The sequence below is a fragment of the Pristis pectinata genome, chromosome 2 (assembly GCF_009764475.1).
Source record: "Pristis pectinata isolate sPriPec2 chromosome 2, sPriPec2.1.pri, whole genome shotgun sequence".
In the NCBI taxonomy this organism is placed as follows: Eukaryota; Metazoa; Chordata; class Chondrichthyes; order Rhinopristiformes; family Pristidae; genus Pristis; species Pristis pectinata.
This window is the reverse complement of record NC_067406.1, coordinates 30,170,609-30,185,813: the sequence shown is the minus strand read 5'-3', so window position 1 is coordinate 30,185,813 and position 15,205 is coordinate 30,170,609. Positions and strand designations below refer to the sequence as shown.

General features: G+C 38.5%; 1 protein-coding gene across 4 annotated transcripts in view; it reads right to left on the bottom strand.

Moving 5' to 3' along the window:
• Nucleotides 1-15,205, bottom strand: part of LOC127567567 (WD repeat-containing protein 7) — a 499,658-nt gene that overhangs the window by 408,282 nt on the left and 76,171 nt on the right. For all 4 annotated transcript variants that reach the window (XM_052010610.1, XM_052010607.1, XM_052010608.1 and 1 more), the window contains 3 exons: nt 9,208-9,352; nt 4,515-4,763; nt 1,607-1,827 (listed from right to left, as the gene is read on the bottom strand). In XM_052010610.1, coding sequence (XP_051866570.1) covers nt 1,607-1,827; nt 4,515-4,763; nt 9,208-9,352 — 615 coding nt within the window. The remainder of the gene's footprint in view (nt 1-1,606; nt 1,828-4,514; nt 4,764-9,207; nt 9,353-15,205) is intronic.

The following is a 15,205-nucleotide window of genomic DNA, read 5'->3' as shown; positions in this document are numbered from 1 at the left end:
AAAACTGGATAGTTGGATTTTTTGTAAACCTTTAATGAAGAGGCTGCCAACATTCAGGGAAACAAAATCCTCATCGGCCAATCTAAGTAGAAAGTCGGATCTAAAACCACTTGCAATAGATATCCCAAGGGACAAAGTCTCAGTTTTATCAAAGGAGCTTTTGTAGTTATAATATAGACTATAACCTTGGATTACGCAAGACTCTATAAGCAGTGACACAATTTTACTTGTTTACATAAAGGTAAAAGTCTGCATAATGTCAGAATTATCCACCTTTATGTGCACCCATATCAAAAGTTTCTCTTTCAGAAGAAACTAGGAACTCTAGCTAGGGGGGAATAATGGCCCAGAAATCTTAATTGGACATTCTATATACTATTCCTGGAAAGAATAAATGATAATTGTTTGAAAAAATCAATAAAAATTAAAAGATATCTTAAGGCTGTCAGTGAATCCAGACCTAGCAATTCTGGGTACGATGAGATGGCCTCTTGATCTCATAATCTATCTTCTGATCTTGCACCTGTTTTGTTTTCCCTGTACTACCTCAATGCACTGGGTAATGAATTGATCTGTACGAACGGTATGTAAGACAAGTTTTTCACTGTACCTAGGTACAACTGACAATAATAAACCAATACAAGTTGAGCACTGTTCAATAAACGCTCAGTGTATGGCTTGTAAAACAGCAGCAGGAAATTTTGACTGCAGAATGAGCAGCATCAATGTACAGAAAGCTTCAGAAGTTCCTATGACTTCAAATAATAAAAAAGTAATAATTTTCACAAGATAACTTCTCAAAAACACTAAGAATTTACATTTCTACAGTAGATGCTGAGAGCAGAAATGAATGCATTGGGAGCAAAGAAAATAACAATAACAAGAACAAGATGAGGTTGGAATCAGAAGTACAAAGAAAAAATTTAATAAATGGTGAATGAGATATTGAAATGAAGGGTTTCAGGGCGAGAGGAAGGCTAACTGAACAAAAGCGATGGAGGAAACTGGCTTTGGTCAAATTCCAATTTCTGTGATGCAGCCTGAAGTGGCATCCAAAAGGTGAGGTGCAGTCATGACCAAAAGCATGCGTATCCAACTTTAGTTATCTCAATGTTCAACTACAATGAACTTTAGTTTAAACCTACCAGAGATGCCACAGGGACATTCAAATCCATTGTATTATTGAAGTTTTCATTATTTTTTGTGGTACAAGTTCAAAAATTATCTTTGGAGTCTTTGAGATCTCAGAACTATTTGAAACGTGTTTTGCCTCAATTCTCTTTTAATGCTGTTTAAGTGCATTATTGCAACTTAAAGAATGCCAAAAATATTTTAAAAAATATAGTGCAACTGGCTTTTCTTTTCCAAGTTTTAAATGAACACACTCAAAAGATTAGTAGTACTTAAAGCATACTAAGACAAAATGCATGGGACTTTGGACAAAGCTTCTTTTCATTCTTTTTTCAGGATCCGGCGATTAAATGCCTGGAGCAGTCCATCCATTGCTGAAACCCCAAGTAACAAACAGTAATGAAATAGAATAAATGTTTAACATCAAAGATTACATTTATATAACAGAATCCTAACACCTTTATAAAGAACTTACACTGCAATTTTCTGGTGGAACTACCAATTGGGTGATCTCTCCACCATGGACACAAAAGGTATGCTTCATTTCCCCCGAGTTGATGTCCCAGATGATTACAGAGAAATCTACTCCACCTGACACCAAGTAGCGCTGATCGTACCGTGTTGCGACCTGGTGTGGGTACAACAGACAGGTCACTTTGCCTCGATGACCACGAAGTGTTCGGTGGGGTGGCCAACCTGAGAAAATTTAAATTCATGCATAAAAATACTTAGGTTCACTCTCTGTTCAAATACATAGAAAGTAATACAAATGAAATGAAAATTATGGAATAAAACAGCACAGAAAGAGCCTCTATGTCTCATGAACCCATTGTCTGAACAGCCTCACAGTGACACAACATACTTTAACTACAAAGTTTTCTCTGTTTCTCCATCCTGCTAACAAATTCCATTTAATTCTCCATGCCTTTTTTAAAATATACTGTTTCACTTTAGATGGCTTTGGAAAAACATTTAATCTAAAAAATTGACCTCAGATAAATAACCCAATAGGTTCACTAATGTTTCTTAGTAAAAGAAATCTGTCCTTCTTACCCAGTCGAGTCTTCTATCTTACCAGCTATTTAGGAGTATGCACAAATTTTTTGAATAGCCAATCCAGTACTTCTGAAGTGCAGCCACTATTGCAATGTATGGAGGCATAGGAGCCAATCTGAACACAGCTTATAAAACTGAGATAACGACCAGAAAATCAGTTGTAGTAATTTGTGTTGGGATTTAAACTTTGGCCGGGATTCTGCAGACAAGCCCCTGTTCCCTGAGCTGTCAGGAGGTCCTTCAGGGTGTCACTTGCACCACCTGAGCTCCAGTTGTCACTCACAGCCTGCTCTCCTTCATGGGATGCATACACTAGGCAAGCCTCCAGTTAAATGGAGGATGCCACAAGTGCAGCAATGGGAAAAGTACATAAGTGAGTGTGACCTGGCCTAATGTCTCATCCAAGAGAAACAGACAGGCCCATTTATTTTTCCTGAGACTTTTCCAAAGATCTGAAAAAAAAATTGGGGCAATTCCAAACATTTACATCATACCAATTTTAAAGTGAAAGCATAACCTGAAACAAGTATTGGCTGACTGGACCAGAATAAACAATCATCTGGCTCCTCTTGCTTATGTTTCTAAAATCCTTCCATTCTTCTGAAATTGTTAGCTGAACCCAGCACTACTCAGCCAGCACTTGTTCACCATCATTATCCTTCAGAGCTTCCATACTATTATTTTTAAATAGTCACTTTGGCCACATTAACACATGTTCTTTGACATACAGGCACAACAAGATCTCTTCCAGTCAGTGCCGATCGGCAATAACATCTCATCACTGACTAACAACACAGGCGCACCTCAAGGATGCGTACTTAGCCCACTGTTCTATTCTTTCTACACTCATGGTTGTGTGGCTATGCACAGTTCAAACACAATCTATAAATTCGCCGATGATACCACTGCTGTTGGTAGAATCTCAGATGGCAATGAGGATGCTTACAGGAGTGAGATAGATCAGCTGATTAAGTGGTGTCACAACAACACTTCACACTCAACATCAGCAAGACCAAGGAAGTGATTGTGGACTTCAGGAAGGGGAAGCCGGAAGAACACACACCAGTCCTCATTGAGAGGTCAGCAGTGGAAAGAGTGAGCAGCTTCAAGTTCCTGGGTGTCAACATCTCAGAGGATCTATCCTGGGCCCAACACATTGATGCAATCATGAAGAAGGCATGCCAGTGGCTCTACTTTGTTAGGAGTTTGAAGAGATTTGGTATGTCACTGAAGACTCTTGCAAAATTTCTATAGATGTACAGTGGCGAGCATTCTGACTGGTTGCTTTACAGCCTGGTATGGAGCCTCCAATGAACAGGATCACAAAAGGCTGTAAAGGGTTATAGACTCAGCCAGTTCAATCACAGGCATAACCATCCCCACCATCGAGGACATCTTCAAGACGCGGTGCCGCAAGGCAGCGGCATCCATCATTAAGGATCCTCACCATCCGGGTCATGCCCCCTTCTTGTTACTACCGTAAGGGAGGAAGTACAGGAACCTGAAGACCCAAACTCAAAGACTCAGGAACAGTTTCTTCCCCTCTGCCATCAGATTTCTGAATGATCCATGAACACTGCATTATTCCCTTTTTTTGCAATATTTATTTATTTTTGTAACTTATAGATTTTTATGTCATTGCACTGTACTACTGCCGCAAAACAACAGGTTCCACGTCATATGTCAGTGATAACAAACCTGATTCTGATTCCATGTAGATACATTTCTATCTCTAAAGACATTACATCCAAACAACCTTTTCATGACTCTTGGATCACAGTTCAGGCAAAACAATCATCTTGTATGACTTTGGTTTCCTGTTCTTACCAGCTATCATTTCTTTTCCATTTGGTTTCTCATGAATGCTAGAATTGTTATTGATCCATTCTTCTAACTTTGTACTCCCTCACAGGACTCTCTACTGCTTTTTTATCCTTTTAGGATCCTTGTTAAAAATCTTTTTTTTTGACCAAGCTTTTAGTTACCTGCCCTATTATCGCCACAACAGCAAAATCATTACATTTTGGAAAAAATAACCTCAAAAGCTAATCCACAACATCAGGACTTCTGGTGTTGACTGTAAATCTTGAAGCTACTGATAGTATTGCAGGGAATTTCTCTTCAAAAAGTCCAAGCTAGTACAGCCATTTGCTGAACTCAACCATGTATGATTTCTAAAATGTTTACCTTCTAAATCATGTTGGTAAATTAGAATTCAACTAGGTGGAAAATTATGTTTTAAAAACCAATCTAATACCTTTGTTTAAAAATATATTGCAAGAGATGATGTGAGAGCATTGTTCAAGCTATAGTTGAAGATATTTTACCTCTTCTCAGCATGTGTTCTCCTTGCAGTAACTGGACAATAGCTGTTTGGGTGGCTGGTACAATAACAATACTGCCATCTTCACGACCACATACCAGACGTCCATGAGAGGGAATATAAACGCTGGCTGTCACTTTCAAAGGCTCCTCCTTGCCAGGCTGTGTACTCAGCTGATCTATAATTCCAGCAGGCCTTGGAAGCAGATGATCAAATGTATCTTGCAAGCATGAAGAAGTGGTGACTTTCAACTCTGTGAAAGCAATTTGCAATTCAATACATAATACACAAGGTACAGTAAACTGGGTAGATGGGAAGTGATTTCATTTTCGTTAACCTGTTCAAGAACTACCTACATACTGCAATACACATAGTAAGTAAACAATTATTGAAAAGAGAAAAAAAATCTGAAGCTGTGAAAATCTCTTTGAAACTGCTGAATTCTGGAAAAATACACGGCCCTCTAATATACAGTACACAAGTTCTATGAATAAGGTCAAGGAGATAAAACAAAGCTCAATAAAAATACGTCAAGAAAAAAAGTTCAGGTTCCTATTTTGTGAAATCTGAACATGGAAAGCTCTAGATAATTAAACCACCCAATTTCTCTTTCACTGTTCCCCTCAATAGATATTCATGAATACTGTGAAATGAGAAATGTAGGGCTCATGTTGAAAACTGAACCAAAAAGGTCATTGACCTGAAACACTAATCCTTGAATTACTCCCTCCATAATTGCTGCCTGGCTAGCAAAGCGATTTCGGGATTTTTGGTGCTTAACTTTATCCGCCACCCTAATGTATTTATAAGTTTTCACATTAAATAGGAAACTCAATACGAGTTAGAAAAAATATGCAAACATGACAAATTGGTGGAAAAATTATGAAGCACATGATATAGAAATTATCTGAAAGCGAAGTTAATTAAATCATGGTTGGCGAGAAAAAACTGAAAGAGTTCATGAAACAGCCAAAAGGGATACATTCAGTTCACCTGGTTGTGCTATTGTCACAGCTTCAGTACAACTGTGTGATAACAACGTCTGTGTTCTTCGTTAATGCCAAATATGGCATTTTCCTTTGAAATTAATAGTCTTTGCTTCAATTACTCCTTTTGCAAAACACTGCAACAATCACTTAAAAGGTATTTCACCTACAATCTAATCCTGACGTACAACCTCTCATTGCTTTCAGTGGAAATCTTAAAAACAATTCCCAAAACAGAAACATTTCTGCCTTTTTTATTCTATTAAAACTTCCCTTCTTTTTAAACATGTTGTGTAGACATGTCAAACTTTTCTGCTCCAATAAAATAAATCTTGGTAGCTCAACTCACTCCATAACACCACACAGTAACAACTGGAGATTCTCTTTGCTGGCATTTTCCAGAATTGCCCTGCTAAATCTATCCTGTATGCCTTTATGACTTTAAAGTCCTTTCTCTAATAGGATGCCCAAAACCACATTTGATGCCCTTGATATAGTAAAGATGAAGCAGTAAGTGTTCACCTAACATGCATCATGTAGCCACTTTTGGTCCTGGGCTAAATGCCGTGTGTCTGTGGGAGAACACTTTGTAAATAGTAATCACAGCAAGACAAGGGTTAGATTAATAACAAAGGGTAGGTAGAATCTTTTGTAAAGCTACTTAATTGGAAGTAAAGTATCTTCAATGGGATGAAGAGGGTTCTTGCAGGGTTAAATGTAACCAGAGATTGGCAAGAGAAACTGTGATAGAGCAGTGGGTGGCCTTTAAAAAGCAAACATTTTAAGTACAGAGTGCACACAAAAAAGGGGATAAAACAGTGGAAGCAAAGCTACAGGGATATGATGTATATAAAGTGAGTAATTCAAGTAAGAACCAAGCTGATAATAGGAAGCTGAGGGGCAAATGAAATGGTAAACAAAAGCTGGCAAAAGGAGATGATTGAAATAGAATGGCAGTTAACATATCAGGGAACCCAGGAATATAAAGAGTAAGTGAATAGTAGAGAGAAGGACAATACAGGCCCTTCGACCCATAATGTTGTGCCGACCTTTAAACCTCACCTAAGACTATCTAACCCCTTCCTCCCACATATCCCTCTATTTTAAATTCCTCCATATGCTTATCTCACAATCTCTTGAATTTACCAATGTACCTGCCTCCACCACTGCCCCAGGCAGCGCATTCCATGCCCCAACCACTCTCTGGGTAAAAAACCTTCCTCTGATATCTCCCTTGAACTTCCCACCCTTTACTTTAAAGTCATGCCCTCTTGTATTGAGCATTGGTGCCCTGGGAAAGAGGCGCTGGCTGTCTACTCTATCGGTTCCTCTTAATATTTTGTACACCTCTATCATATCTCCCCTCATCCTCCTCCTCTCCAAAGAGTAAAGCTCTAAAAGCCCTAAAAGAGTAAAGTTTGTTAGCGATTAAGAGCTAATCGAAGCTTAGAGGCAGAATGTGTAACTGAAATACTTAATGAGTAATAGAACAGAAAACACTGGATGCACTTGAGGTCAAGCAGCATCTGTGGAAAGAGAAAAAGAGTTAATGTGTCACTTTCATCAAAACTGGGAAAGTGAGAAAAACAAGTTAGTTTTGGGAGGATAGGTTTTGATAAAGTGAGGCCAAGGTCACTGAGATGTTCCTGCTGTTTTCGGAGCCATCTGATTGATAAGTTAACAAGGGCAGCTCAAGAGAGAAAAACAGGTACATGTTAATGTTGTGAATTGCAAATTAGAGCTGTTACTGAAACCTGAAATGACAGGGAGAATACTGGAAATGCACAGCAAATCAGACAGCATCTGTAGAGATGGAAAATTTAATGAATACCTTGCATCGGTCTTTACCAAAATCTAGTGGTGGGAGCTAGTAGCTAATGGATTGGGGTGAAAATTGAGGAACAGATGAAAGAAAGCCCAATTATGCTTAAAGGAAACAAGTCACCTGCTCTGGTTGGGGTGCAAAACAAAACTATTTTACGCAGGACAGTTACAATATGGAACTCATGGCTGAGAAGGGTATTGGACACTGAGTCAATACTGAGCTTTAAAAAGGGAAGTCTTAGACATTTGAATGAAAATAAATTGCAGTGCATCAGAGGACTGGGACTTACTCAACTGTTCTACAAAGATCCAGAACAAACTTGAAGGGCTGAAAGGCGAATTATGGCATCTAGGTCATTGTCATACAGCACAGAAACAGGCCCTATGGCCCACCGAATCGGCACTGACCCATCAACCACCTGTTTACACTGATCCCATTTTATCCTCCCCACAATCCCATCAACTCCCCCCAGATTCTACCACCCACCTACACAAATGTGGCATTTTATAGCAGCCAACCCACAAGTCTGGGATGTGGGAGGAATGATTCTAATGATCTTAATGTGCAAAATCATCCAAACCAAAAGGAAAGATTGCATGATGCAATGTTTTTTTTACAACAATCAACCTAAAATGTTTGTCAATCTAACTTGTTCCTTGCATCAATAGTGGTTCAACTGCAATAAGTAATGCCTTAAAATATTTTTCTACTATTTTTTCTGAAAAAAATATTTTTATACAAGGGAAGCAAATCTGAAGAACTGGATTCTCATCACATGTGACAGGGCAATAACAACCCATGTAGTCATCTAGCAACCTGCAAATATCTTCTCATCGTGAATTAAATTTGGGCTGAGGGCAGTGGAGGCCAAGTCATTGGGTGTATTTAAGGCAGAGATTTATAGGTTCTTGATTGATAAGGAGGTTAAGGGTTGCAGGGAGAAGGTGGGAGAAAGGAGTTGAAAATAATTAGCCATGATTGAATGGCAGAGTGGACTCAATGGGCCCAAATGGCCTAATTCTGTTCCTATATCTTATAGTCTTAAAGCAATCCAATCAAGTCCATTCTCCTGCTCAATCCCCATGGCCCTGAAAGTTTATTTAACGCATAGCCAGGAGAAGTACAAGAAGCAGACTCATTTTTGGTGTTCAAAAATCAGCAAGATATGTATCTGAAAGCAAAATATTTAAAGGCCTGTAGGGAGAGGGCAGGAGAGTATGACTAGCTTGAATGCTCCTTAATAGCTAATATAGGCTGAATGGTCTCCTTCTGTGCTCTAACCATTCTGTGGATCGGATTAACCTCAAGCACCCGTCCAACTTCCTTTTGAAACCATCTCAGTTTGCACTGCTCTTACAGAAAATGAGTTCCTGTCATGACCACTCACATAAAAGAATTCTCTCCCACAATTCCCATTCATCACCTACTCAAAACCTTAAATCCCTCTGGACATTGCGGCATCAGCTAACAGAAATAGTATCTTTCTCACACTTCCAAACTGCAATGAACTTGTACATTAAATACACAAGAAATAGCAGAATAAGTCCATTTGACACTGCTCCACCTTTCAACAAGGTCATGGTGAATCATTTTCCTGCCCTACCCATAACCCTAAACTCTCTAATATCCAAAAATGAATCAATCTTTATAAAATCTCTTCTTCATCCTCCTTTACTCCAAGGAGAACACAAGTTTCTCCAACCAAGCCTTGTAACCCTCATCGCTGGAACCATTTGGTTCACCATCAGCATCCGATATTGATATAGTAATGAACCAAATTTTAAAACATAACACAGAAATTCAAAATTCAGACTGCTATACAGTTCTTCAGCATTTGTACATCTTCCTAGAGAATGACAGCAGTTTTAATTAATAAGCACCTTTACCTTGAACATCTTTCTGAAGTAAATCAATTGTTTCAGGAATACACCATATCAAGAGTCTCCCTGATGAATCTCCCTGAATCAGCAGTTTATGGAAGGGTTCCCTACGACCATAGAAGAATCGTGTAACAGGAGGGCAGATGAGAAGCTGTAGTGTGAAAAATAAAAAATCAGTTCCACTTAGTACACTGGATGAACATGTAGCCTCACTTAGAGGTATTATGTTATAAACCTCAATAACAAAATGAAAAATGTGCAAAGCTTCATACAGCCAGGAACTGTTAGTCTTGTGAAGTACACATGAAAAGCTCTGCAAAGGTTTCAATACATATAATATTTCAAGTATACACTTTTGAAGGTACAGAAACCTTCAGTCTTGTCGCAGGATTTAGACCCAAAACATCAACAATTCCTTTCCCCCCCCAGATGCTTCTTGGCCACCAAATTCCTCCAGCAGATTATTTGTTGTTAACTGTAAGCATTTATTGGGGATCAATAATAATTGGCTAGAGTTGAAAATTAAATACATAAGATAGAGCACAAAGACACAGAACAAACATCTTTAGCAGGCTCTTCAATTCATTGCCAGGGCAATTGGTTAAAGCAGAAATTATGTTCAGATTCAAAATTAGATTAGATAAGATAGATACATGATTGAAAAGGAGTTGCAGGAATGATTTACAAAAAAATTATTAAATGTAGTTAGATGTATATTCTCATATGGAGCATAAATACTAATATTATCAGGTTGGGACAAATGGCCCGACTCTACATTAACTCGTATATAGTTCTGGTGTAGTTTCAAAGAATAAAATTGACAGCTTTTGTAGACTATTTAAAATGTTGCTTTGACTAGACACAGCAGAGAAACAGGCCCGTCGGCCTACTGAATCTGTGCTGACTATCAATAACCCACTTTTACACCATTCCTACTTTAATTCTTCATTGTCCCCACATTCTTATCAACTCTCTCCCAGATTCTACCACTCATCTTCACACTAAGGGCAATTTACAGAGGCCAATTAACCTACCACCTCCCATGTTTTTGGGATGTAGGAGGAAACCAGAGCATCCAATGGATAGAGTCACAGGCAGAATATGCAAACTTCACACAGACTTTCCCTCAGGTCACACGTCAATCAGAATGGAACAGGTATCTCCATTCCGTCACCACTTCTGTGTCAAAGTTCAAACTTTATTCACGTACTTTTGACACATGGAAAGGTTTAGATGGATATGGACCAAACATGGGCAAATCGGATCAGCTTAGATGGGCATCTTGGTCGGCATGAACAAGTTGGGCTGAAGGGCCCATTTCCATGCTGCATAACTCTATGACTATGACATGAAATGCACTAGATCGGAATGAAGGAGCTTATTGACTATTCCAAGGGCAGTAAGAGATTGATAACAAATACCAGTCCCATGACAATGCCTCATAGGGTGCTAGGTAGTGTTACTTCTGTAACAATATTATTTGTAGAAAATTAGTTTAATGTGCACAAAATACATTAAAACTTCACAATAAAAAAACTCAGCTTTCTAAAGACTTAAGTACTTACAAAAAGCTGGTTATAAACTCACCAAAAATATCAAATGCATACAACAGAAAACCTTTTAAAACTTTATAAATGTTTAACTTAACTCACCGTTAGACAAACCTGTCAATAAACAAAGGCTGTGATTACTACAGCTGACATCTGGATGAACAGTTATGCTTCAAACTGGCAGAGTTAGAATAAGCAGAGAGCTTAGAGAGGAGGCCCAGCAGCTAGAAATGTGAGGATGGGGACTGGGGCTCTCAACAAATAGAAACAATCCTCCTACCTTAAACCAGACAGAAAAGTACATAAATGAAAATCAGAAAAACTGCAGATGTTGGAAATCTGAAATAAAAGCAGGATTCAGGGTGGAAGGTGCTTCATGTCACCAAGTTACAGATGTTTTACAAAATTTTAAAAGGCATTCTGCATTTGCAGTAATTTCTGGTGAATTTATTATCAGCTTTTTTAACTCCTCATTATTACTTTCAAAGTACTTCAGGCTCTGTTAAGCTTGTTTTTGTTCATCCCCAAAGAGTGTTTTCATTTGGAAAGTGTCACATGTGCTCATATAATTGCAACTGTAGAGCTGGGTGAGGATTGCTTGCAAGTCTTTGTCAAGGTCAATGTGGCCATGAGGTTTTGTGCAACAGGATCGGTTTGCAATCCACTGTTGCATAATTCACGTGCCTGCTGCAAACAAGTTTTTCATTGTACCTGTACCTCACTATACCTGTGAGTATGACAATAAACGCAACTTAAGGGTGGTCACTAATGCTCTTTATTAAAAGAATACTGACTAGATTTCAAATCTTGCCAGATAGTAGCATTACAAAATAGGGAGTGACACAACTGCATGGCTGTTGCTTTGCAAGTGCATGTCATTTCCAACATTCAGTTGGAGTATGCCCAGCATGTCATTCAGTTCAACAGGTGGTATTCTGGCAGCCACCATGATGCTTTATTCTGCAATGGTCTACTGCACCTTTTCTATTTGAGCCACTGTGACAAGCCAAAGGGCAGTTAGTGGCAAAATGAGATATTTACATGTGACATGGTTCTTGATCCTGGTGCATAACTCACGCATACATGGACAACAAGCATATAAGTGTCATGCTGTCACTTGAAATGGGCAGCCTTGTGGAAACAACCATCCAGGTCTGGGCAAGTGTTGCATATGCAGCAGACCAGCTTTCAAGATGTGGTGGTCCATTGTACCCCTAACAACTTTGTCTTTATATGGGCCAAGTGCTAGCTACACTCCAACCAGACATGGATCAGTGGGAGATGGCAGCCTGGATAACAGCGTCCCGATGGTCCTGTCATTCAACAGCTCATCTGTTTGCAATACCATTAAAAACAAACTAAATCCTTATTCACGAACAAACACTGTCCTCTGCCTGTTGCTGACCACCATTCACTTGGTCACTTTATAAAACTCATCCAGTTACCCACAGACATTCCCATTGCTGCCCATTTTCTGTATAGCTTTGCCATCCTGCAGCACTATTCAACATATCTCAGGTCAGCAGTAATTCCTGCAAGCATCTACTACTGTCACAATACACTTTCCTTTTAAGTGATGCAGGTTTATTTCAGAAGGTGCAGGCCAGCTATAAATGGCACAAGCCATTCACAAAATGGCACAAGCCATTCACAAAATGCCTCAGTGTGGTAGGGGATAGAGAAACAATGAATAGTGGAAATAATGCTGATTATACCTGTGAAACACGTAAACATGCAGACTGCACAAATTGACATGCTCTCTGCAATACTGGCAACAAACAGGTTAATCATACATTGCAATCCCTAAGCCCACTTTCAGTGATTACCCTATTTTGCACCTTGTTGATAAATAACAGAACATATATTTTTTAAAAAGTTTATTTTGCGAGTTGGTTGATGGAGGAATGATTTCTTCTTGTATCATCTGTTCAAATTTTAGAACAATTCAACTTTTTATAAATGGTCAAAGAAAAAGAAACCCAAATCTGGATCAATGCATAACAAAAAAAATACAATAGGAAATGTCAACAATTTAGCCAAAATACTAGCCAATTAACAAAATAAGGCACGTATCCAGAACTCCAGTTTGAAACTATTCCGTCATTTTACAATATTTATCCCGCAGTTTGACCAGATGGTTGCATGATTGCATGAAAATAATGCTGCAAGTTCCGTTGTTCTGGCAACTGAACAAGACAATGAACAGGAGAGATTGCTATCAATTGGCTATATTATAAATCTCTAACATTTTACATTTAAAATCTGCAAGTGGCAATATCTGTATTTGTTATATTGCTGAGATGGGGTTCCATTTCTACAACAGCAAATTTCAAAAATTTTTGTCCCCAAACTAAAATGTCAGTCTGTCCGAAATCAAAAGCTTCTTTGTCTTTCCATAAATGAGTCCTTTAAGCAGAGAGAAGCAGTTCAGTTTGACTTACCTCCTGCTTTAGTTGTATTAAACACATGGTCATACAGCACTTTTACAGATGGAAAAAAATTGCTTAAAGGATAAACCATACCGAAAACTCAAGAAACTTTCACTCATCCCATTTTATTCTCCCCACATTCCCATCAACTTCCCTAAGATTCTGTCAATCACCTACATACCAGGGGCAATTTACTATTGTCAAACAACCTACCAATCCACATGTCTTTGAGATGTGGGAGGAAAATGGAACAGCCAGAGGAAACTCATGCAAACATAAAAACTCAACTGACAGCACTGGAGGTCAGGATTGAACCCAAAACGCTGGAGCTGTGAGGCAACAGCCCTACCAGCTGCACTGCTGTGCCACTATCATTCTTTTGCTTTAAATCAGCATACTGCATCATGTTAGACAAATAACATACGTTTTCCATTAACTAAGAAAAATAATATATACACTTGTTGATTTAATTTCTTTATAAAATTATTTATATAAGTGAAGTTTAATTTTTAAAATAAATATAGCAAAAATTATAATGCTCATCTCACTGCCATGGCATCCACAAATTTGTAGAAGTAACATTATACAATTATTTAGAAATTGTCAGAAGATAATGGCTCACAACAATTCTTGTGAAAGACACACACAACCACATCTGAATTCCACTATTATCTAATACTTGCAAAAAAGTCTCCAATTTCAAGTTTTTGAAGTGTGTATACTCTAAAAATGCATATTATGTTGATTCAGTAAAGTAATGCAAAGTCGCTGCACTAAAAATTGTTCCCAAGCCATCAACTTAATCCCTCTTCCTGGCAACTGTTGGGAACTGAACAAGTCTGTTCATAGCATTGGTGTCACATTTGATTCCAACATGACCACAAAGACTGCCCATTCTTGTTTCCATTGGAACATCTGGTTCTGCTCTGCCATAACTCACCTGCTGTTGAAACTTTCAACTCCTTTTCATTTCCTTGCTCAACTGACCTGCTATCCATCTGCTCTTATACCTTAGCATGACTATCTCAATCCACTTCTGGCAAACTATCCTTGATCTACCTTAATAAATTTAAGGCCATCCATGCTAACTCACACCAAGTCATGTTCACCCATGACTCGTGTGCTGAGCAACACAGATAGCAGGTTAAGCAACACCATTTTAAAACACTCAGTCTTTTGATTCAAATCCAATAGGCTCAGCCATCCCAATCCCTCCCATTCCTAAAACCCTCTTCCTTATTGGCACACTACTAATCCATGCCTCTTGACTGATCTCAAATTTAATAGCTCTACTACTGTTGGCTGCATCTATACCATTGACACACTTTGTAAAATCTACCTCTTCAATCAAGCTTCACGTCATCTATCCCAATATCTCCTTATCCCACATGGCGTCATTCTTTTCTCAATGAAACTGCTGCAAAGCCACTTAAAGTTCATTCTATATTAAGGGCTCTATAAATCGAAGTAGATGACATTGTTGTGAGAACAGTTTACAAGAAAAATAAAAGGGGGAATATATCTACACTGCAGGCAGCAATGTGTAATATTGATATTTTATATTCAATTACTAAACATTTTTAACAATAAAACTATCCCATATGCAACAGGACCTGATTCACTACCACAACAACATGCATTTATATAGCACATCTAAAATACGATGTTGGTCAACACTACATCAGGAATAGAGCTACAGCGTTTTACAGCCAGAATCATGTGCTACAATAGAGAGTGCAATTACTGAGACTGTATGAAAAAACCCCAACTACTTTGTATTTGCCACACTGATCTCTGGGAAGTTGTCAGACTTTAAACGAACTCTCCCCATGGCAGCTGCACAATAATTATACTAAATGCTACAAAAGAGGCAAGGAAAGACTTGGTGGGTACATTCTGATTTTCTGTGCTGTTGGCAATCCCCAATCATCTGCCCTGATAGAACCCTCTTCCATGATAGAGTTGGTTGCTATAAATGACCCCATGCCATCGTGAGGTGCAGGATGATCAATAAGGCAAAGATCA